This window comes from Pelodiscus sinensis, chromosome 1 (assembly GCF_052426305.1).
Source record: "Pelodiscus sinensis isolate ZL-2025 chromosome 1, ASM5242630v1, whole genome shotgun sequence".
NCBI classification, from domain to species: Eukaryota; Metazoa; Chordata; order Testudines; family Trionychidae; genus Pelodiscus; species Pelodiscus sinensis.
In genome coordinates this window covers 294,015,874-294,041,237 of record NC_143052.1, presented here as the reverse complement: position 1 = coordinate 294,041,237, position 25,364 = coordinate 294,015,874, and the positions used below count along the sequence as shown (strand labels likewise).

Genomic DNA, 25,364 nt, shown 5'->3' with positions numbered 1-25,364 from the left:
ACCAAGTACCATCCCTAACAGATTTTGTCCCAGATCCCTACATGGGCTCCTTAAGGATTGAACTCACAACCCAGGGTTTAGGATGCCAATGCTCAAACCACTGAGCAATCCCTCACTGTACACACTCACTGTTTTGTCAGCAAAAGGCCGTTTTTGTTGACAAAACTTGCCATGTAGACAAAGCATAAGGTCTTCTTCCTGCTCCCAATGCAGCAAAACTCCCATTGCCCTTCACAGTACAAGGTCAAACCCTAAATAAAGTTTTTGGGAGTCAATAAATGATGCTAGTGACTGGAGATATAAGAACATACAGACATTTAATTAAAAATACAGAGATACATATTCTATAAACAAACATTTAATAAACTGAGAAATATGACAAAGCCCTCTGCTGTTACCAAAGGTGGCTTAAATGATGGAAACAGATTGATTATTGAACTGTTGCTAAATCTGAAAAAAATGTGACTACAAACTACAATGATTTGTTTCCCTTGTGTTTGAAATAGAGCTGAAATTAGCTGATTGAAGCTATTATTGTTTAACAATGATATTCTTTTTCATAATGCTTAATTCCGTGAAGAATAGTGTACAGGTGGCCCCCAATTTGCGACGCAATTGGTTCCCAGAGAAGTGTTGCAAGTCAGGGGCGTCATAGCTCAAACCCTCATTTATGATGGGCGCCTTGCACTGTCGTAAATGCTGGCCGAGGATGTAAGTCGAGGGGTTTTGGCCCCATCCACACTTACAAAAATGGTTGTAAGTTCGGGGAGTCAGAACTTGGGCGGTCGCATGTTGGGGGTTTCCTGTACTGGGAAAACAGTCACACTGCCAGAAATTGTTTTGAATAGATCAAGAGAGTTGGGAGGTAGGGAAAAACCTTTATTCAGTTTTGTCTTGAACATGACAGGCTGTTTTCATGACACATGTGGCAAATTTCAACCCGGAAATTTCTGATATTTGCTCAGAAAGGAGCAGAATCTAGTATAGTTTTTTGTGGTCAAATCTTTCTACATGGCCCCAATTAATACTCCAGCCTAATTTTTCATATGGAAATACCAATGTTTTAAAGATATTTAGATACCTAAGGATGCAGATAGATGTTTAGTGGATTTTCAAAAATGAGAATTTAGCACACAGGTGTTTTTGAAAATCCCATTAGGCACTTGTCTATGCTTAAATTGAAAAGTCTGGCTCTTGACTCCTAAATAAGGATTCAGCTGCCTACCTATAGGTAGGCAGCTTCTGCAAACTGTCAAATTCTTCACCTAACTCCCAGGAAAATGAAGCATAAAAACATTTCGGGAATACCTAAATGGTGACATGTGTAATAAGAATTACAAAGCACTATGTGTGTCCATGTGACTATTGCTCTTCATTTAATATTCACATTTCTTTATAGAATGTCACAAAGAAATGGTTTGTTTTGGGACTCAAACCATTACGTTTGTTAAGCTGTTAGACAAAATATATCTGGAATAATGAAAGATTCAGAAATATTTATAGTGTTAAATATTTAAAATCCTGACTCTCTGTATTTTTTATAAACTACCTCAGTGCTAGTTACTGAATATAATACGTTGCATTCATATAATATTCTTCATTCAAATTTCTCCACACCCTTTTGTTCCGGGGCAAGTACCCTTTCAAAGTGAATCAAAGCTTAACTAGTCTACAATAGCCCCCTAAAACTCCAACTGAGAGCAATTAGTTACTCTAAGTAGTGGTTTATTGTCCAGTTGATGGTGGAGGAACTTGTCCCTATAAAAAAGGCTGCCTATGCAGTCTAAAGATGCTCCCTGGATGTGAAAGGGGGAGGACAGACAGTGGGAGCATGTTATTGAAAAGAAAAGGCCTCCAATTAAAAAGGTAGCTTCTAGAGAGAGATCACATTATAGAAAAGCACTCATACTATGCTCTGAAGGTGGGAGTAACCACTGGAGAGGCAGCTCTGAGGGATGAACCAGTAACATCAGCTTTGAGGAGCAGGTTGATCAATAACTCAAGAGGCTTGTAAGTGTTTTTGGGGAGAGAAAATCAAGAGAGTTTGAAGATGACAAAACTACAGACCTAGACGGTTTTCTAAAATTAAAGATTTATGTTATCAGGACCAATAAACAAAGTCCTCCAGAAAAGAGGGTTTCTTAAATGGCAAAAGCTTCTTTGAGGTGGTTTGTACTAGGTGGAAGAGAAATAGGCATGATCTCGGGATGGGATCATGGACCCCTTTCCAATCATTTATGAAGAAAATTCACAGGGTGTTCTGAGACACTATCCATTCTGAATAGCTCAGCTTTACAGTTAGGGAAATGAAGGTAACAGAGTTAAGGGATTCACCTCAGCGTTGTAGCAAGCCAGTGACGTAACTCTGAAGACCCATGATCTTTAAACCCCAGCCTGCGGTTTGATCACTAGAAAGTATACCCAGTAAGGAATAGCTATTTGTTTCTGCATCTGCTACATTTTATATATACATTTTTGAATCTCTCTTTGAAGTTTTCTCCAGCAAAGTAATAGAGTATAGGATCTAGGCAGCTATTCATTGCTGCAAGGCACAGAGTGATCACTGCCCCTTTATGCAGAAGAAAATTGCACCCTTGAAATGTATTATCCTTCCTCCATTCCTGCAAATAGATAGTTCTCAGGATGTGATATGGCAGGAAACAAATCAGAAACAAGGATAAAGTGATGATAATCGTTGACACTGCCTTCTTATGAGGGGCTCTTATCTTTGCTTGTGGAACCCTGGGCTTCAGCAAAGCTTTGATCACAAGCACATAACATACAATTATTGTGCAAAATGGGAGGATGAAACCCACTACCAGGACAATATAGTTCAGCTTACGTATCATCTCAGAGCTCCCTTCTTGCAGATCTAAGCATTTGTTGATGTCGTTGGCTTTCAAGAACAGCAGTAGGCTGGCACATATCATCACAAAACCCCATATTACCCCACATATGATTCTAGAATACTTGATGGTAGTTAGTTTCCAATGTTTGAAAGGATGAACAATTGCCACAAAACGAACAATGCTGAGCACAGTGAGAAAATAAATGCTGCTGTACATATTTACATACAAAGCATAAGACAAAATCCTGCAACCTAGATCCCCAAATACCCAACTAGAGTTCATCAGGTAGTAGGTAGCCCGGAGGGGCAAAGTCCACACAAATAGAAAGTCTGAAATAGCCAAGTTCAGCATGAAAACATTCACTGAAGTCTTTTTCTTGTAAGGCTGCAGGAAAACATATATGGAAAGGCCATTTCCAAAGCTGCCCAAGATAAATACTGAGATATATATTGTGGGATAAGCCATCTTCTTGAAGTCATCAATAGTACAGTTGTTGCAACTGTCATTTTGGTCCATCTCTGACACTTAACTTCATCAAGTGTAGGGTCTTCTGACTCCCTGAAAATAAAAATAAAAAAAGAACACCTTATGAAATGTATACCATGTCATCCCTTAAGTGCAGCATTTTAACCAGTTGACTGAGGGAAATAGCAATGGGGGGAAAAACCAGTTAAATTAATAAATGTTCACCATGTCCCATTGAATTCAGATCAGTCAAGATTTACTTTGAACTTAATAATGTAACCTGCTAAGTATATATAAAGTATCACTGATATTGCAGTTTATGGGTAGTGCTTTGCAATATAAATGTTTCAAGTTAAAGCTGAGATGACTAAATATTTTTGTTCAGCATCTCCCAAAACATTCATCTTTGGACTGGTACCAAGTCTGGACAATTTTAGCAAAAAAAAAATCATAAAGTGACAGAAAAATTGGTGTTTACAATGGAACAAATGAAACAGTAAAAATGGGTGTGTTGTTGAAAGTCTACAAGACTGAGGGCATTCCTAGGTCTGTCCCAAATTCTATAAGGGTATGTCTATATTCTGGGACAAGGTTAAATTAAGATACGCAACTTCAGCTATATTAATTGCATAGCTGAAGTTGAAGTACCTTAACTCGACTTTTGGTGCTGTCCACACTGCAGGAAGTTGAAAGAACACTCTCCCTTTGACTTCCCTTACTCCTTGTGGAAGCAGGACTACTGGTATCGACTCAAGTGCCCTTCTCAGTTTGAATTAGTGTGTCTTCACTAAACCCACTAATTCAAACCCTGGAAGATCGACAGCAGCAGCTTCAATCTTTTCTGTAATGTATATATACCATAAGAGACTTGCTGGATGGGTTTAGACAAGATGACTACTTCACTTAAGTATGTCTCAAATTACCCATCTGTGAAATGAAAATAATATCTACTATGACTGTTGATTAATCACAGTTAGCTCACACGATTGACTAAAAAAAGTGATTTAAAATTAATTATGATTAATCACAGTTTTAATCGCACTTAAACCAATAGAAAATTAAATATTTTGGATCTTTTTCTACATCTTCAAATATATTGAACTACATGAAGAATACAAACTGTACACTGCTCACATTATTTTATCACAAATATTTATACTGTAAAATTGATAGGTGAAATATACCATTTATTTTATCTTATACAATAACTGTAGTGCAATCTCTTTATTGTGAAAGTGCAATTTACAAAATATAGATTTTGTTAGATAGCAGCACTCAAAAACAAAACAATGCAAAAAACTTTAGAGCCCATAAGTCCCCTCAGACCTACTTCTTGTTCAACCAATCGCTAAGACAAACAAGTTTACATTTACAGAAGACAATGCTGTCTGCTTCTTATTTACAATGTCACCTGAAAGTGAGAACTGCATTCATATGGCACTTTTGTAGATGGCATTGCAAGGTATTTACATGCCAGATATGCTAAACATTCATGTGCCCATTCATGCTTTGGCCACCATTCCAGAGAACATCCTTCCATGCTGATGCCACTTATTAAAAATAATAATGTATTAATTAAATTTGTGACTGAACTTCTTGAAGGGAGAACTGTATGCCCCTTTAACCATATTCTGCCATATATTTCATGTTATAACAGTCCCTGAAGGTGATTCAGCACATGGACACTTTCGCTGTAAATTTGCTAAAACACAAAGAAGGTACGTGGGACCAACTGGGAACCCTGGAATGTAATCTGAGATGCTTAGACACTGCTGAGCCCCACTTCTCTGACAACCTGGATCTCCTTTCTTGTGGTCTTGCTGAGCCAGGCTTTCCAGCTTCTTCTAGCAAAATCTTCAAGTAAGGCCACTCTCAGCTTCAGATACAGAGATCAGCTCTGTCAGGACTCAGCTAAAGGGATTTACTCCAGCACAAATTGAATGAAATTTGCTCCCTCAATGTGAAGGAAGGAATGTATAGCTTCTTTCCTCTGCCCCCAGTTAGAATTACATAAAGTGGGCAATATTATAAACCAGAAATAAGTTTATTAAGTGGTAAAAGAGATAGCAAACAGAACAAAGCAGATTAAGAAAATACAAAGCATGCAATCAAAGCTAGATTCACTAAAAATGGTTTACAGATAATAATTTATCACACTAGATATTATTTCAGGTAAAGTCCTTCACAGGCTAGATGTCTCTTGGCCTAGGTCCAGTTCTTCTCCCTGCCCCTTCAGTTACAGTCCTTTTGCTTTCAAGTATTTCTTTTGGGTGGAGAGGTAGAGGTAAAGCAAGCTGAAGACAATAATTATTTTCTTCTCCTGCCTTATATAGAATTTCTGAAAGACGGGAAATCTTTGTTTGATTCCCCCCACCCTCCTGTGAGACAGGTCAGCAGACCAAATAGTTGGTTAGTTAGTATAAGGTGACCAGATCACCTGACTTTGTAGCACCCCAGAGTCCATGAATCAGCAGGCCCAGCTTATTCACAATCCATTATCCTCACTGATTGGCCATCAAGTCCCAGAAGCGTCAGCAAAGGGAGTGATCCTAAGCAACAAAAATGATACACAGGTCAATATTCCTAAATTTATCTGCAAAAAATGATACAAGCATACAAATAGGGTGATCATATTGCATAAATCATTAAGCTTTCCACCCAAACACAACTGCAAAGCCTGCATAAGCTGGAGGCAGGGCTTTAGAAAGAGGGAACAGAGAAGTTCAGTGGCTGACCCAAGAAAAAAGTACTACTAAGGAGCTCATTGTCCAGTGCCTGACAATGAGGCCTTGTTCATCCACAAAAACGAAGCAGGGGATGGAATGTGGGGTTAGAACTTTGACTGAGTGATTTTGTCTGGGAAGCGAATGGAGACTGCTGTAGGAAGTGGTCTGGGGAGAGCAGGATGGAGGCAGTGGCTTTGTAACACTGAGTGGAAAATATAACAAGAGCAGCCTTCATCTCTGACAAGAGGACAGCTGGAAATATTGACTGTTCAAGGGCCCAGCCTTCAAAGCCTCTACGCTACAGGGGAGGACTGAAAATCCTTGGGACAATGGTTCTGAAGGACAGGAATTTGCTTCAACAAGGATATCCTACTAATCACCATCTGACCAGAAGGCAGCACTGCTGGTGGTTGTTGTACACCTTCTACATGAGAACCTCTCTGTCACGGCTCAGTTCCCTAACCTGACACTTTGAGTGCAGAGATGGGGAGCCAGCTGGTAGAATAAACTCTGTAAAACCTGTCTCTGTGACTCCCAGAGACAAACTTGTCTCGTCTCAGTCTCCCTGAGATACAAAAAGACAAAGACTGATTCGCTCACTACCACCACCCAAGTGAGTAGAATATAAATATAAAATAAATCCTCTTCCAGGGAAAAGATCATGTGGGAATCCCCTCCCTAAGGCAAAACTCTCCCCCCCCCCCCCGTCCCAACCTCCATTTTGCTTGGAGTTGGGAAAACAGAGGGAATCCGCAGAGAAAAATGGGCTCTAATCCTCCCAGATGATTTAGGCATATAGGCTTAAAGACACAACAATCAACTAATACCAGTTAATCAAAACAATAAGGACAACACTTTTATTATCAAAACAAAACTACTGTTGCAAGCATAGTTAATGACTGTGTGTTAAAAAGTCATGGAGTGAAATAGACTCAAGGGAAATCTCTGGGTTATAATCCTTAGTTACAAAGAGAAAAACAGTTAACCAGCTCAGACATGATTTCCAAATCCCCAAACAAATAAAACAATAAAACCGGATGGACTATCTAAACTTTTCCCTACTTACACATTTCAAGAAGTCCATTTCTGGGAAAGCCAGTCTCCCTCCATTTCTGGAAAAAACTGCCCTGATCTCGAACAAAGAAGAGAAGAAGAATCCCCCCACCCTCTCAGTTTGAAATTCCCATCTGTATTTTATTGGCTGAATGCCAGTGCCCCCTTCCTCAGGTGCATTTCCAGTTGCTTAACCTGTTCCTCACAATTCAGGTAAGTCAGACTCTCCTTAGCAGCTCCTATTTATGACACTCATTTATCTGCTTTTTAATTCTTTAGATGAGGAGTGTGTCTACACTGCACCATTATTTTAAGATAACTAGTGTTATTTCGAAATAACAATGTGAGCATGTACACAGCCATTCAAAAATTATTTAGAAATAATTAGTGGAGCTTGCCTATTTCCTAGAGGAGGAAGGGACCTTGAAAGGTCATCAAGTCCAGTCCCCTACCTTTGTAGCAGGACCAAGTACCATCCCTGACAAATTTTTGCCCCAAATCCCTAAATGGGCTCTGCAAGGATTGAACTCATAACCCTGGGTTTAGCATGTCAATGCTCAAACCACTGAGCTCTCTCTCCCCCCCTGTGCAGAAATAGCCATGCAGTGTAGATGTGTCCTAAGTAGAGTGGGGCCAGGTATCCCAGCCAGAAGACTGCACGCCCCCAACCAGCAGTCCTCCTGTCACGTTACTGGATTTTAAGGGGAGCAGCCAGATCACTGCTGCACCCATGGGGGTGGGGGGGTGTTTGCCCCAAAAATTGGTACAAAGGGGGCCATGTGAGGTGTCAAACAAAGCTTATTTTCTACTAATTCTGAAAATGTTCTTCATATACCTGTATAATGCCTGTGTGTGGAGCTATAAATATGTACTCTGTGTTAATACTGGAAACTTCTCTGTCTGTGGTTAGCAATAGGCGAGGAATGCTCAGCCAATGGATATGCTAATGATCAAGGCTCCAAGGACAATGGATCTCCAAAGGCCAAACACACATGGCCACTGATCATGTGACTCTCACCAGCTTGGAAGAGCCGAGGAAAGGATAAAAAAATGCCATGTGGCACCCTCCATCTTGGTCTTCAGCTCAGCTCTTGATCCCAGAGGCAGCACTGCAGGGAATCATGAGCCGGAAAGAACTGTGGGCCCATCCTGACATAGGATGTACACCAGAGACTTTTAAGCTAGCAGTTATAACATCTCTGCTAAGAGTCTGCATCTAGAACTGTAATGTATTATCCTTTAACAACCTTACTCTCATGCTTTTCTTTCTTTTAGTAATAAACCTTTAGATTTTAGATTCTAAAGGACTGGCTCAGCGTGGTCTTGTGGGTAAGATCCAGAGTATAAATTGACCTGGGAACTGTTGCTGGTTTCTTGGGACTGGAGAACCCATTTGGGGTAGGTGAGATTGGGTCCTATAACCCCTCACCTGTGTGTTAGGCCTGGGGCTATTTGGGGCTCAGAGAGAGCTAGGGTGTCAGAGGGGTTTTGCTTGTGAGGCTTCTGGATGACCAGATAGGCAGCTGAAGTGCTCTGTGGGACTGGTTTGTGGCCTCTTTGGGAAGGGCCTCCAGTCAGGGGTGGTAAGGAGCCCCAAGTTTGAGCAATTCACCCATAGCGGACGCCCTCAGCTGTGCGTAGGCCAGGCCCGGTCCGTCACACCTCTCTAGACTGGTTCAGCTATTCCTCCCCACTATTCAAACAATAGAGTTCAACAGGCCTCATTAGGAGCCTCTCAGTTATTTTAATTACTCAATTAGAGCTGAAACCAGTTGATGTAGGACAGTGTGTCTGCCTGGCCTGCCCAGAGCTGAGAATCACTGAGAGCTAAAAATCTCTTGAGATGGAAGAGTGCTTCTGCCCAGTCTGCAAAGGGCTGAAAATTACTGACACTGATATGTAGAGGTCACAGCAGAGAAGCAGGTGGCAGCAGATCACTGGCAATCAGCAGGCACAATGAGCAGCCAACAAGGAAGTGGTGGAGAGACATCATGAGTAGCTAGCAAGGTGGCTGAAGGAGAAATGCAACAAGAATGGTGAATAGATAGCTGGTAGTGAAGCAAGGAAGGTGCTTCTATTCCCCCCATAACTCAGGGTGAGAGGTGACTTCTGCAGATGTACCCCAGAACTCTGGATCTGAACTGACCAAAGACAGTGAGTAGGGTGCAGAGAAGGATCAGCACATGAAAGGGACTTTTTGGGTTGCTGAATGTAAGAACCAGAAGAGAAAAGGACATTGTCCACTTACTTGGGGGTTGGTCTTTTACACATGGTTTATGTTTACAAACCCCATTTGTAGTGCTTTCCCAAATAAATACCGAGTTACTTCCCTCCTTTAATTAAACATTTCTTTTCTACACTAAGACTCTGCTTGCGAGTGGGAAAGTATTGCCTCTTGGAGGTACCCAGGAATGGTCTGTGAATTTCCCAAGGTACTGAGCGGGGGCTCAGGTTGGTTCTGTATTGGATCAGTTGAAAGAAACCTCTATATATTGAACCCAGCCCTTGTTGCTGCTGGCAGCTCCTGATCAAAGGTGTACACTTGGAAAATAGGGCCATAATATCACTGCTCGCCCTCAACTATATACCTACTACACCACCATCATGCTATGGAATTCCACATCCTCCTGTCTTGGGTGGGTGCATGGGGGGTGCTTGATAACTCCTTTGTTATGCACCTAAAATGGTTCTACAGACGCAGTTATGGAGTCAGTTGCTCACTTCCAAACATTTGATTTAGGAGAGCATTTTCCATAACTACAAATGGGAATTTTTTAAAATCATCCCTAATCATCCAGACCCATACATTAAAAGCAGGACAAACGTTTGCTACATCCATCAGTCTGTTTTTCAAATGCCATATTCCCTCCTCATTCTTTGCTCAGAGGAGAGAACTGGGAGGTTAGATATCTTGTCACCCAGCAGCATTTCCCCTCGTGCTTTGAAGAGGGCAATTTCCTCGAAGAGTAGTCAGCATGACTTGCCCCCGTAATTTCCTGTAATGCCTCTCCCAGCGATGTCACCGGTTCCTGGAAATAGGTCTGCATGCATCTCAGTGATATCCTTACTGACCAAGTGTGAGGCCAGTGTGCCACAGGATGTCAGCAGGTTGGTTACAAATGGAGGCGGATGTGTCTGCCCTCACCTCAGTTTTATGGATGCAGAATGCTTGCATGCTGCCCATAGCGCTGTTCCAGCATGGGAAATGGAGTGTCCCAACTGTGGTGTGACCCCTGCTGCTCTTTAAGACTGTGACACATTGCACTGGACTGTCCAAAGGGACCACATAGCTTACTGACCACTGAGAGCAGTGCCTGCAACTCTTCATGCCTCCTCCAGAAATTCCCTCTCCAGACAGAGCAGAGGACACACTAGCAGTCAGCACCCTACACCCCATAACTTACTCCAGAGCCCATTGCCACAGACACTGCAGAGAGGTGGGGAAGCCTTATCCCCCCTCTATCACAGCATGTCAGAACAGGGTAGCTCAGATGTTCTAGAAGGTGTGCTGTTTTTCTAACACAGAAACCCAACACATAGCATGCTTTTGGGGGAGGGTATATGCATACATGCTGGAATTAGGAGTACAGAGAGTGCTGCAGCATCCCTGGAAATGAAGAGGTCTCCATTCTATACAGGGTTTCCAGTTTAATTCAACAGCTCTCTGCACCCCCACTGTAAACAACTGTTGCAGCACCCCCAGGGAATATGTGACAGTGCTGCTGCTAGTCTTCTTGTTGCTACTCATCTAGTAGATCATAACAGCCATGTGGGAAGCTACCTTTCTGCTGGTCCACGTGTCAGTGCTCTGCTGCACATGCCTACCCAAGCTACACCATACTGCATTTCTCATAGCAGCACACTGAGCTGGCATTTTTTGCAAAGAACAGCAGCTCCGGATCAACCACCTGGGGGCAGCTGCAGCCACAAAACCCTCTCCTTCCACATAGGAGAAAGGGAAGATGTCCAGAGCTAGCATCCTTGTTCATCATGGTCAGTTTCACAGCCATGAGCTGGTTAATAGTTTTCCTCCTTCTAAACACAGACCGCTAGGTACTGTTGATTGAGGCTGATGGATTTAGCTGCCAAAGTCATGCAAAACTTTGATGCTGTCAGTCAGCCTTTTCTCTGGAATAGATGAAGATGTTGTTTTGCTTTCTTTAAGCTCTGGGCTAACTTGTTGTGTCATAAAAACAACAAGTAGTCCTGTGGCACCTTAGGGTACGGCTACACTGTACCTGCAATGAGGAGTAACGGTAGTTTGAATTAAGAGTGTTAATTTGAACTACCTAGCCCGTGCCACATGTAGCCGCAGGCAGGTAGTTCGAGCTACCGGGCATTTAAAAATGAAGGCACCCGGGAACTTGCAAATGAAGCCCAGGATATTTAAATCCCGGGCTTCATTTGCAAGTTCGAATGACTACATTAGTCACCCTAATTCGAACTAGGGTGGCTAGTGTAGCCATACCCTTAGGGTATTTTGTTTCATCCATACCCTTAGGGCATGTCTAGACTACATGGCTCTGTCGCCAGAGCCATGTAGATTAGTTTACTAGACATATCCAAATGAAGCGGCAATTTAGATAATCGCTGCTTCATTTAAATTAAAATGGCTGCCGTGCTAAGCCGATCAGCTGTTTGTCGGCTCAGCTCGCTAGTCTGGACGCTCCGCGGTTGACATCAAAGACATTTGTCGCCCGCCCCGTTATACCTTGTGGGATGAAGTTTACCGGGGCAGTTGATAAATGCCTTTGATGTCAACTGCGGAGTGTCCAGACTAGCGCACTGAGCCGACAAACAGCTGATCAGCTCAGCGCAGCAGCCATTTTATTTAAATCGCCGCTTCATTTGGGTATGTCTAGTAAACTAATCTACATGGCTCTGATGACAGAGCCATGTAGTCTAGACATACCCTTAGAGACTAACAAATATACGTATACACATATATCTATTACTCTCTAAGGTGCCACAGAATTACTTACTGTTTTTAAAGTTACAGACTAACACGGCTACCCCTCTGAGACTTTTGGTTGCATCGTGTGCACTTTGTGATTGTGCTGGAAATGTACCATTTCTGAGCCTCATCCTTTGGGGTCATGCCAGACTCTTCCATTTGCAGAGCTAGCAAATGACACTGGTGCTGGGGGGGAGGAGTTGTAGCAGGTAGTGACTTTTGCTGCGGACAGAAATTCAGGATAGGAGCACCGCCTTCCTCTTGGAGTTCCCAGCAAAACCTTACCCAGCAAAGATAGAGGCAGTAACCTTCCGCCCACCTGGGAGCATGACAACCAACATCAACAACATATTTTCTAAAAGCAGCGTAGCAGAACAAGGTTTCAGAGGATGAGAATGGTCTCTGCCCAGTGACCTGCTGCTGAGCCTCAGCCTCATGTGTGGCTGCACTAAAGAGAGAGGCAACTTTCTCCTCTTCACCACCTCCTCCGGCACCCAGAATGGTTGACTGTGCCCCAGGGAATTAGTCCTCTTCAGAGTTGACTGCCTCATGCAAAGTGTGTTTTGCTGGTTCCCTTACCATTGCCTGCAGCTGTTCATACTGCATACCACTTCTGGAAAAATTGCTCTTTTTTCACAGCCTGAATGAAGGGCTCCACACAAGAATACGGCATTGCAAGCAGCAAGCTGATATATTCCAGATCCACTAACACAACTCTCAGACTCAGCTTAGTAGCATCAGAAAAAAATCCTCTATTTTTGGGGACTGCATACGGTCTGGTCCCTCTTTTCATCTTGCAAAATGAGAAGGACAGGGAAAGGCAACCCGGCTTCCTAGGGGTGATATATATTCAGTTACTGCATCACAAAGCAGAAGAGCCACCACAGGTATTTACTGGGCTCAGAGAAAAAGAGTACCCGTTACCTGCTGTTCTGGGGGACTCCGCCCCAAAAGCCCTTAATGCAAAAAGAACCAGTCTGCTTTTTCTGCTTACAGATATAGCCACCAACAAACCTTCAATCATTAGGGGAATGTGGCTAAACTGTACCAATATGCTTTCAGATACTTAACAGGCCGCAGGAAAACCCTGAGTGCAACTATACGTTTGAAAAAAAAAAAAAACCACAAGATTTTCTGTCAAACATTTTTTTGGTAAAAGTCACAATTTTGCAACGATTTCAAGGTTTCCTAAATTGCATTTTTTAGTGAAAATTTGTTTTGCTAATGTCTTTTCAGATTTACACTGATCTTAGTGAGATCAGGATTAGTGTAAACAAAACAATGAATGACAAATTCCACTCACCGCACACACACAAATTAGACAAAGACACCAAAACAACACTTTCCCAGACTTCCACCATTCATAAGCCCCTATTCAAGTAGGTGACTAGATCTTAATGCATCTAATAAAAAAGCTAGTAGTATTAAGATCTCAATACAATAGAAAGTAACTTCACACCATGTTTTAATAGAAACGAATATTCTGAATAGGGTAGGTTACAGTGGTATGCATATTACAAATCTAAATATTTCTAGTCTGATTTTCAAAGGTGCAGAGCATCCACAAATCCAACTCAAGTTAATACAAGATGCTTATAAAGGAAGGATTAGGAGCTCAGTTTTCCAGAAGTGCAAGGTACACATTGCTAAATGAATTTCTCAACATGATTAAGTACAGTTTAATCAAAATATATTTTGCCCAAATAAGATCTGCTAATAAGAACTATCAGCGTAGCAATGTCATGTACTATGCCTACACTGCACTTAACTTGTTAAAAAAAACTTTTGTCGCTTAGGGGCATAAAAAAAACCACTCCCTTCAAGGACCAAAGTTTTAATGACAAAAAACAATGGTGTAGACAGCACTTCACTGGCAGCAGATCTCTCTCATGACAACAAAGAGCAGCTAGTGTGTACCCCATGGCTGTAGTGGCACCGCTGCACCATTGTAAGACACGCAGTGTTGCCTGAACTTAGTTAATGTTATATTATTTGCATTAGCCATTGCACTGTCAGAAAACCAAAATATCATTGAACAGCCTGCCAAATCTTCATTCACTGGAATACCACGTATCTTACCAAGATCAGAACTACCAAAACATTATTCATTTATATTTCACCTATAATTAACATTGTACTAATTAAATTAGGCATTTGTCAGGACATGTATGACTCTTTATTCACTCTTTCAACACCCAAACAAAATCTCCACCCTCTATGGATTACTGTTAAAATCTGCAGTTGGCTGCTAGTACAAAGCAAAGGAAATTCACTTGTTCAGCTCTTCCCTAAGTTTATCATCTTTCATATGCCAAAATATTTTTAAATTACAGAATTTTACATGGATATCACTTTAAGGAAAGCACCCTTGACTAGCTTTAACATAGATGAATTAAACAGATGCTTAATTTTTCTAGCAACTACAAAACTTTGCAACAAACAGGTGATAACTAAAATTCCCCCACTCTTATTTTGAATACTATTGATCCACAAGAAAAAAAATGAAGTAAAACATATATATAAATAAATTTAGCTTTATCTTACCTCAGTTCTTGTTTCTTTCAGACAGTTCAGTAAGATATTTCCTTCTGCTTTGAGAAATTCAAATCCTGCAGCTTGCTGTGGGAATAAAAAAAACCTATTTACTCAAAACCAATAGCAAGAAAGAGGAAGTAAGCATATTATCATAGCTTTTCTTTTCTTAAGGACATATAATCAATTCAAGAACTGGCATTTTGTTCTCACTTGCATTCCATGTAATCTTTCACACAAACCAGTGCTTAAAAAGGCTCTGCAGTTTAGCAATATCTGGAAACCTTAACCAGCCACTCACATTTCTAAATATGGTCTTTCAGCAATCAACATGTCTGAAAGAGGAGGGTGTCTGTGAATAGTTGTAAACTGTCAAGTTCAGGAAATATAGTATTAAGAGGGTATTTTAGTTCAGTCTATATTAGGGAAAGTTTTCAAATCTTTTCATTGTTGATAGAACTGGATGGGTGCTACTAATACAGGCAGTCCCCGGGATACGTACAAGATAGGGACTGTAGGTTTGTTCTTAAGTTGAATCTGTATGTAAGTCGGAACTGGCATCAGCCGCTGCTGAAATTGATCAGTTTCAACAGCCGCTGAATCTGGACACCAGTTCCACTTACATACAGATTCAAGGTAAGAACACCAGGAGTCCCCAAGTCAGCTGCTGCTGAAACTGATCAGCAGCCGATTCCAGGAAGCCCAGGGCAGAGCAACTCTGCCTCGGGGTTCCTGTAGTCAGCTGCTGGTCAGTTTCAGCAGCGGCTGACTTTGGGACGCCTGGGGCAGAGCAGCTCGGGTGCTGCTGGCTTGGTCCATTAGCGCGGCCGCTCCTCGGAGCTACTGGACCAACCCAACAGCACCCTAGCTGCTCTGCCCCAGGCATCCTGATTCAGCCACTGCTGAAACTGATCAGCAGCTGAATCAGGACGCCTGGGGCAGAGCAGCTGGGGTGCTGCCGGGTTGGTCCAGTAGCGCCAAGGAGCGGTGCTGCGGGACCAACTGGCAGTGCCCCACCTGCTCTACCACAGGCCCCCAGCTTTGCTCCACGTCTCCCTGGTTTGCTGGGGGGGCACTAGCTGCGTCCCCTCCCCCCCAGCAGACCAGGGAGACGTGGAGCAAAGCTGCAGAGGACCCGGGCCGAACCGTGGCGCTTCCAGATCAGCGCCGCGGTCCGGCCCGGGTCCTCCGCGGCTTTGCTCAGCGTCTCCCTGGTCTGCAGACCAGGGAGACGTGGAGCAAAGCCACGGAGGACCTGGGCGGACCCGCGACTTCCAGATCAGCTGAAAGCGCTGCGGGTCCGGCCCGGGTCCTCCGCCGCTCTGCTCAGCGTCTCCCTGGTCTGCAGACCAGGGAGACACTGAACAAAGCGGCGGAGCACCTGGGGCCAGACCCGTGCCGCTTCCAGCTGATCTGGAAGCGGCCGTGGGTCTGGACCCGGGTGCTCCGCCGTTTTGTTCAGCGTCTCCCTGGTCTGCAGACCAGGGAGACGCTGAACAAAGTGGCAGAGCACCCGGCTGGACCCGCGCCGCTTCCAGCTGATCTGGAAGCGGCGCGGGTCCGGCCCCCGGTGCTCCGCTGCTTTGCTCCCGTCTCCCTGGTCTGCTGGCTCCGCCAGCAGACCAGGGAGACAGGGAGCAGCTTTTCTCGCCCTGGAGAAGGCGGGCGGCGGGACCAGGCGTCCCGCTGCTCTAGTTCTCCGGGGCGAGAAATCCCCGTTCGTAACTGCGGATCCGACATAAGTCGGATCCGCGTAACTCAGGGACTGCCTGTATTAGCACTGCCAATTTCTGGCCTGTCATTTACCATTCACACTGGCTACGTCTAGACAGCATGCCTTTTTCAACAGAGGCTTTGTCAGCAGTATCTTTCGAAAAAGCCGCTGTCAAAAAAGAGCATCTAGATTACATTATATGGATTGAAAATTGATCTGCTTTTTTGAAAAAGAGTGTCCAGACTGCCGGACACTCTGTCAAAAAAAGAAGGCACCCGGAAGTGCTTCTGGCAGGACAGGAGGCAGCCTTTATTTCCAGGTGCTGCTGAATTCCCTTTGCAGAGACGCGTGCTTAAAAGGATCCCCCTGGACAACCGTTGCTCTGCTCTTGCTTCTGGCTTGCCTAGCTCCTAGAGGAAAAGCAAAGCTGCTGCAGTTTTTGCTCTGGTTGCCCTGCTTCCTCGGACACCACAGCAGTTTATTTTCTGGGGTTTTTTTCTGCTTTTCACTCTGTACTGCAGGTTGTAGGCAGGAACATTTTTCCCCCAGCGGCACCTCGCACTCAGGGATGTGCAGATGCCGGTGTGCATAGTGGCTGACGTGGCCTACCCTCTGATGCCGTGGCTCATGAATCCCTACACCGGCCACCTGGATGCGAGCAAGGAGCTTTTCAACATGCATCTTAGCCAGGCTCGCATCCAGGTGGAATGCGCCTTCGGCGGCTGAAAGGGAGATTCCGTTGCCTCCTCACATGCCTGGAGATGGGCGAACGCAACATCCTGGAGGTGGTTTCCGCATGTTGTGCCCTTCATAACCTGGTGGAGAGGAAAGGGGAGGACTTCCTGTTGGGGTGGGGAACAGGTGCTGATGGTGAGGAGAGGCAATTTCAGCAGCCCCAGATGGCTGCCATCCACCAGGCTCACAAGGCTGGTGTCCAAATCCAAGAGGTCCTGAGGGAGAGATTCTCAGAAGGAGCCCACTGACTCTTCCCAGGGCCTCCCCCATGGGGGGGTTTGGCCTGGCCTACCCCTACCTTTCCCTCCACAACCTTCACTCGCTTCCCATTAAGAAGACATATAAGACCTGGTTCTCTTTATAAACAGAAATTTGTTTTATTAGAAACACTAGCAGTAAAGAAAATGTGTGAACTGTTTAACAAAACTTTCTCTTTTTACTGTTCAACTGTTTATAAACAAACACCTTCCTGCATGCCTGCCACCTTCCTGCATCCTGGCATCACCACGGCCTTGGGATCGGGTGGAGCGAGAGCCAGTCCTGGCCTGGGCAGGGTCGGGGGGGGGGGGCAGCTGTTGGGCCTGTGAGGGCTCAGGAGCAGGAAGGGCTGGGGGGGGGGGAAGGGGAGCTGGAGGAGCAGAAGGGGCTGGAGGAGCAGGAGGGGCTGAGGGGAAGGGGGGCTGGAAGGGCAGGAGGTAGAGGGGTGCTGGAGGAGCAGGGGGAGCAGGGCCTGGCGTGCAGAAGGAGCAGTGCCTGTTACAGGGGCAGGCAAGCCGAGGACCTCCCGCATTGTGGCACAGATGGCAGTGCACTGCTGGACCAGCTCATCCAGCAGCCTGGTGCGCCACTCGGCCTCTGCCTCCATCCTCTGCTGGAGGGTCCTGTACAGGTCCTGCAGGGCCACAATGTGCTCTCTCAGCAGGTCTGTGTAGACCCGCCAGTGCCTGCAGGTGCCACAGGTCCAGGATGGTGGTGGGGCGGGTTTGCTGCTCCCCTGTTGGGTAAAGGGTCCGGCTGTGGAGAAAAAGAGGAGGCGACAATCACTGTCTGTGTGCATCCCTGCTGTCCCCGAGGGCAGGCCATAGCTGTCAGGGGCTCTCCTTTGGACAGGAGACTCAGGGGTGATACACGTGACACGGTGTGTGAGTTGGGCAGTGTCCTGAAAGCTTCACAGGGCCCCCACAGTGGCAATGGGACTAAATGTCCCCCCCCCCCCACTGCCAACCCATCCACTCATGGTGACGCTTCAAAGCACTCACCTGATGAGCCCTCCCAGATGTCCATGGATACCTGGGAGGTCTCTGGGGTCTGGAGAACCCACTCCTCCTTCTCCTGGTGCAGCTCTCCCTCCTCTCCTGCCTCGTCTTCCTCCCTCAGGGGTCAGTCCACGATGTGGTGGGGTTACCTGGACTCCACCACACGCAGTGGAGTCTGGGCTTCTCCACCGCCCAGGATCTGCTCCAACTCCTGGAAATAAAGGCAGCTCTCTGGGGCTGCCCTGGAGTAGGAGCTCTGGTCTCGGGCTCTGGCATATCCCTGCCACAGTTTCTTTGACCCTCACTTGTGCCATGGTGCAGGGGTGATGCCCTCTGGTGGTCAGTACCTTGGCCAGGCTCTCATAGATGTCCGCATGCCTGCGGCGTGTCTTCAGGGCCTGCAGGGCTTCCTCCTGGGACCAGAGCTCTAGCAGGTTTTTTATTTCTGGCCCTGACCAGGCTGGTGCCCGCCTCTTGGTGTCCCTGGGTGGGTCCTCATCTCTGTCCCGAGAAGGGCCAGGGGGGCCTTGAGGCTGGAACATGGCTAGCATGGCTGGCACAGCTGCTCTGGCTAGCTGCCGGACAGCAAGGCCTGTCTGGGTGCCTGTGCCTTTAAGAGGCTGCAGCCAGGAACCACAGGATGTGCACCACAAGCAAAAACTAAAAGTCTAGATATAATGTATAATTTAAAGCAGTTACCATAACAATAATTACTTAAGCCAGGACATGCCAGGCATTTTAGAACTCACTCAAAGAATTACATTTAAGAGTAAGATACATAAAAACTATGAAATACATAGATGAGTAAAAAAAAATAAAATAATCCTCTGAAAGAAACATCAAGCAGTAATAACAATAATACAAGTATGTGGTGGGAAGTGAGCATGAAAGACTGTGTGTGTGTGACAGAGAGATGCATGTTGCCCCTTTAAGAATAGAAAATCATAGAATCATAGAACCATAGAGCTGGAAGAGACCTCAGAAGGTCATCAAGTCCAGCCACCTGCCCTAGACAGGACCAATCCCAACTAAATCAACCCAGCCAGGGCTTTGTCAAGCCGAGACTTAAACATCTCTAGGGATGGAGACTCCACTACTTCCCTAGGTAACCCATTCCAGTGCTTCACCACACTCCTAGTGAAATAGTTTTTCCTAATATCCAACCTGGACCTCTCCCACCATAACTTGAGACCATTGCTCCTTGTTCTACCATCTGTCACCATTGAGAACAGCCTTTCTCCAGTCTCTATGGAACCTCCCTTCAGGAAGTTGAAAGCTGCTATCAAATCCCCCCTCACTCTTCGCTTCTGCAGACTAAACAGACCCAACTTCCTCAGCCTCTCCTCGTAGGTCATATGCTCCAACCCTCTAATCATTTTGGATGCCCTCCACTGGACCCTCTCCAATACGTTCACATCCTTTTTGTAGTGGGGGCCCCAGAACTGGACACAATATTCCAGATGTGGCTTCACAAGAGCTGAATAAAGGAAAATAATCACATCTTTGGATCTGCTGGCAATGTTCCTCCTAATGCACCCTAATATGCCATTAGCCTTCTTGGCTACAAGGCCACACTGTTGACTCATATCCAGCTTCTCATCCACTATAATCCCGAGGTCCTTTTCTGCAGAACTGCTACTTAGCCATTCGGCCCCAAGTCTGTAACAATGCTTGGGATTCTTCTGTCCCAAGTGCAGGACTCTGCACTTGTCCTTTTTAAACCTCATCAGATTTCTTGTGGCCCAATCCTCCAATTTGTTTAAGTAACTCTGGACCCTGTCTCTATCCTACCTCTCCTGCTAGCTTAGCATCATCTGCAAACTTGCTGAGGGTGCAATCCATCCCCTCATCCAGGTCATTAATAAATATGTTGAACAAAACCAGTCCTAGAACCGAACCTGGGGGCACTCCACTAGAAACCGACCACCATCCTGACATTGAGCCGTTGATCACTACCCGCTGGGCCAGACCTTCTAGCCAGCTTTCTATCTATCTTACCGTTCATTTATCCAATCTACATTTCCTTAACTTGCTGGCAAAAATATTGTGGGAGACCGTATCAAAAGCCTTGCTAAAGTCAAGATATATCACATCCACTGACTTTCCCATGTCTACAGAGCCAGTTACTTCAGCATTAAAGCTAATCAGATTGGTCAGGCACAGCTTGCCCTTTGTGAATCCATGCTGACTATTCTTGATCACTTTCCCCTCTTCCAAGTGCCTCAAAATGGTTTCCTTAAGGATCCCTTCCCTGATTTTTCCAGGGACCGAGGTAAGACTGATTGGCCTATAGTTCCCTGGATCATCCTTCTTCCCTTTTTTGAAGATGGGCACTACATTTGCTTTTTTCCAGTCATCTGGGATCTCTCCTGATCTCCACAACTTATCAAAGATAATGGCCAAAGACTCCTCAATGACATTTGCCAACTTCCTCAGTACCCTTGGATGCATTAAGTCCGGACCCATGGATTTGTGTATGTTTAGCTTTTCTAAATAGTTCCTAACCTGTTCTTTACCCACCAAAGGCTGTCCATCTTCATCCTATCGTGCGTCACTTAGCGCATTAGTCTGGGAGCTGACCTTGTCCGTGAAGACAGAGGCAAAGAAAGCATTGAGTACTTCAGTTTTCTCCACATTATCTGTTACTAGGTTACCTCCTTCATCCAGTAGGGGACCCACACCCTCTCTGATCCCCTTCTTCTTGCTAACATGCCTTTAGAAACCTTTCTTGTTATCCTTCACATCCTTTGCTAGTCACAATTCCAATTGTGCTTTCGCCTTCCTGATAACCCCCTGGAAATCTTGAGCTATACATTTATACCCCTCCCTGGTCATTTGTCCAAATTTCTACTTTTTGTAAGCTCCCTTTTTGTGCTTAAGTTCACCAAGGATTTCCCCTGTAAGCCAATCCAGTCTCCTACCATGTTTGCTTCTTGTATACTGCCCTTTTAACTGGACCTGCACTCAGCTGTCTGAAGCCTACTTGTTCAGACATAGCAGCAACTGCCAACAAGCTCCCTCCGTTCTGAACCCTGTCATCCCCTCCACTGCAGATATGGGGGAGAAAGAGGAGGATACCTTGACATCAGCACTCCTCCCTCCTCTCCCCCTCCTTCGCATAGTAAACAGGAGGCTCCAGGGTGAGTTCCAAGACAGAGGGCAGGGGCAGCATGAGAGGGACACCTGAAGTGCACAGCAGTTAATAGCTAGCTGCTCAGCTGTGCACTTACGGGGAATTTAGGTTATAAGCAGAAGCATGTGTGATGAAGTTAAGAACTCACAGCAGCACAGAAAGAACCTGCAGCCAGTGCTTCCCCCCTCCCTGGAGGGCGGGGAGAGAGAACGGGAAACAACCTGTCTTTGGCACAGAGATGATTGGTAAAGAAGCAGGAGCTACTTTAGCTGTCTCCTTACCTGTCACAGGTAAGGAGCCTCCCTAGGATCTTGATGGCTGAAACAGCTGCCAGGGAAGAAGCACTGAGTCCCTAATCAAGAGAGATCTGACAGAACTGGTTGGCTGAGCTGCTGAGATTAGGCCCCATGAAATTTACAGCTGCCCTGCCCAGAGGAACCTAAGGCTGAAGCAAGACACCACTTAAAATCCACAAGAGTTGCAGCTTGAACCTGTGAACCTGCAAACTCTGTGAACCAGGGCAGCAGACTTAGACTTTCTGCTGGGAGGTCCCTGTTTGTGGTTTGCTTGGTATGGGACCTTGGCTTTGGACCTGGGGGAGAGAAAAAACCTGGGTCCCCCCACCAGATCCCACCTCTTAAGAACCAAGGCACCTCCCCCAGTGAAGGAAGGGGCTGGAAGTCAAGCATTCCAATCACTCCTCCCCATCCTTTCCAGAGTTTGTACAACCACAACAAGAAGGTTAATTGGAGCTGGCTGAGGCAGTCCCACCCCTAATCAGTAATAGGAAGTAGATGCTGGCCTCATTAACCAGAGGTTACATAAGGCTGGTGGGGGGAAGGAAGTTCAGGGGGAAAGCAGAAAGAGGAATGAAGGGGCCCTGGGCTGTGCTTGTCTGCTAACTGTAAAAATGAGCACTCCCTGAGGGTACGTCTATACTACAGCGCTAATTCGAACTAACTTAGTTCGAATTAGTTAATTCGAGCTAAGCTAATTCGAACTAAAGGATCTAGACTAAAAAACTAGTTTGAATTAGCGTTTTGCTAATTCGAACTAGCATGTCCACATTAAGTGGACCCTGAACCAGGCTTAAGGATGGCCGGAAGCAGTGCCGGCAGGGCATCAGAGGAGGACTTAGAGCATGGAGCTGCTGTCTCAGGCTAGCCGAGGGCTGCGCTTAAAGGGACCGACCCCACCCCGGACAGACAGGTCTCAGAGGTGCCCCACTTGCAAAGCAGTCCTGGCTTGGAGTGCCCGGACTACCCACACTGGGCACATCACAGCACTCGGCCATCAGACCGGCTGCACTTGCCGCAGGCTGCCATCTAGGGAGAGGGGGCAATTGGGGGGCTGCAGGAGAGCTTCCACCCCCAGAAGCTCACAGAGCCAGCCCAGTCCTCCCCATCGGGGGCTCGTACCCCATTCCTCCCTCACCTCCTTCCACTTACCCTTCCCTAGCCCCTTTTCTTGATGTACAAAATAAAGGACAATTGAAACTGACCAGCAGCGGCTGAATCAGAGATGCCTGGGGCAGAGCAGCTGGAATGCTGCCGGGTTGGTCGGGATAATGCCACCCCTTGGCGCGGCGAGACCAACCAGGCAGAACCCCAGCTGCTCTTGGGGACACCTGGGGCAGAGCAGCTGGGGTGCTGCTGGGTTGGTCCCGCAGCACCGCTCCTTGGCACTACTGGATCAACCCGGCAGCACCCCAGCTGCTCTGCCTCAGGCGTCCCCAAGTCAGACGTTGCTGATACTGATCAGCAGCTGACTTCAGGAAGCCCGAAGCAGAGCTGCTCTGCCCCGGGCTTCCTGGAGTCAGCTCTTGGTCAAGTTCAGTAGCGGCTGACTTGGGGACGCCTGGGGCAGAGCAGCTGGGGTGCTGCTGGGTTGGTCCCGCACCACCGCTCCTCGGCGCTACTGGATCAACCCGGCAGCATCCCAGCTTCTCTGCCCCAGGCGTCCCCAAGTCAGCCGCTGCTGAAATTGACCAAGAGCTGACTCCAGGAAGCCTGAGGCAGAGCACACATATTCACTATCATTCTATTAGGTAAGAAATAAAATAGAGTTGATGCCGGGCATCCAGAACAGGTGGAAGTCTTTTTATGAATGAAAACCTTTTCTTCTGTCATGTGAAGAATGAGTCATAGTTTTGACAATATTGCCCAGGAAATGTTGCAGCTGTGGGACTGAGATAAAAAAGAGGCAGATGGATAAGAGCTGGAACCTGCTAATCAAACAGATTATTTCATTTTATGTATTTGTTTCTAGTGCACTCAGTCTCTGGGTATTAGGAAAGCTATGCAAAATTATGAGAGGCTTAATTTGTCTCTGCTCGAACAACCCTGATTTCTGTGGTGTTACAACAAGGGAAGAATTTGTCTTAATTAGGTCAGTTTTATTTTTTATATAAATCTACTCCAACAGAATTGACCTCCCCCAAAAAAGCCCTTCCAAAATCATTTGTTTCCTTAGTTCCTTACCCCCCGCCCTCTGAAACATGCCAATTAGCCATTGCACAGCTTGTCTTTGCTAAAGGCATGATGTTTTCCTATGCAGGAATAAATGACAACTCTCCATGCTTGTGTGTATAGAGATTCCACAGGAAATGTTCTGCCCATAGCAAGTTTGGCTCCCCAGACCTGAAGTGGGAACTTGAGGTGAATCCACAGAATGGTCTTTGTGAAGGCACTGTGACACTCGCACTTTACTGCTTCCTTTCAACTGTCATCATACACCTGTTTCTCTCACCTGTGTTGCTATGGTTACCCTCCACCACTACTGCTTCCTAAAAACCTCTTGACTGGGTTTGACAGCACACAGTAAGGGAATGATCATTAATTTTACTGGTTTGCCCTATTACTTTGTGGGAGGAGGATTCTGTCAAGTAGCACCAGCAACACACTGATCATCCTGTTCTCAGCCTGTCCCCCTCCACAGGCAATGTATGAATCCAGAAAACCACTCACAAAGGGGTTTCTGCAGAGGGAGAGGTGGAGCATGCTGCAAAACTGGTACTGCTCCCTTCTGTCTCTCAGGGCCAGGCACTGCAGGCACTGACCCTCCCTTGCTAATGAAAATGAAGGAAACATTAGGCCCTATAATTGTAGTTTTCTTTTGGAGGAGATGGCTGTGAGATGAAGGACCTTTATCTGCTCTGGACAAGAATTTATTAGCGGTGTCATGTTTTATTTCAGTTGTATTAGTTGAAGAAAGCACTTGATTGGAGAAAGATCACTGGGTTCACAGTGAAGAAAAGATATAGGATGGTAATACAAGTTGAACCTTTCTAGTCTGGCACCTTTGGGACCTGACTGGAGACTTTGCTGGACCACGGGAGGTCAATATTGTCTAGCAGCATTACCAACACTTCCACTGCTTACTGGGCTGTTAGATAACGTTAGGGGTAAATTAGAGCTAAATAACAGCACAGAACACTGATAGCCTGGGCTGGTGGCTGTAAACAAACCATGGAACCACAGGAACTTGAAGACACCCATGACAGGTGGACATCTGGCTAACTAAAATCATGCCAGACCACAGATGTTGCCAGACCAGAGAGTAATAGACTAGGAAGGTTCAACCAGTACTGAGGTCTGTTCATAATAAATTATGGATAGAAATGCAAATATTTGTCTTAACTCTCTTAATTCTTTTCAATCCTTTCTTTTGAGATGGGGACATTGTCTGTTGGGTGTAGTGTTGAAATCCCATTTTATAACAATACTCATTCATTTCTAATCCTATGTATCTTATCATAGAAAATTAACACTGTGCTTTAGAGTAGTTATAAGTAGAGCTGCATGAATAATTGGGTTTTCCTGGGAGGTTGGTGGCAGGTCTTGGAAAAAAATTCCATTTATAACCTAATTTGAAATTACAGCTAGGCTAGAGGTAATAAAGGCATGGGGCAGTGAGCAGCACTATCAATGCACCAACAACCCCATCTC

The 25,364-nt window shown here is 45.6% G+C and overlaps 1 protein-coding gene across 2 annotated transcripts; it reads right to left on the bottom strand.

Annotated features, from left to right (window-relative positions):
• Window positions 1-281: 281 nt before the first annotated feature.
• Window positions 282-21,461, bottom strand: CYSLTR2 (cysteinyl leukotriene receptor 2). 2 transcript variants are annotated; one of them, XM_089775485.1, is made up of 4 exons: window positions 21,363-21,461; window positions 14,592-14,666; window positions 5,752-5,863; window positions 282-3,407 (listed from the first exon to the last, which is right to left on the bottom strand). In XM_089775485.1, the coding sequence occupies exon 4, from the start codon at window positions 3,363-3,365 to the stop codon at window positions 2,436-2,438; it is 930 nt and encodes a 309-aa protein (XP_089631611.1). In that variant the 5' UTR covers window positions 3,366-3,407; window positions 5,752-5,863; window positions 14,592-14,666; window positions 21,363-21,461; the 3' UTR covers window positions 282-2,435. The 2 variants fall into 2 exon arrangements, with proteins under 2 accessions (XP_089631611.1, XP_089631610.1); XM_089775484.1 differs by lacking the exon at window positions 21,363-21,461 and adding an exon at window positions 14,793-14,880.
• Window positions 21,462-25,364: the final 3,903 nt, after the last annotated feature.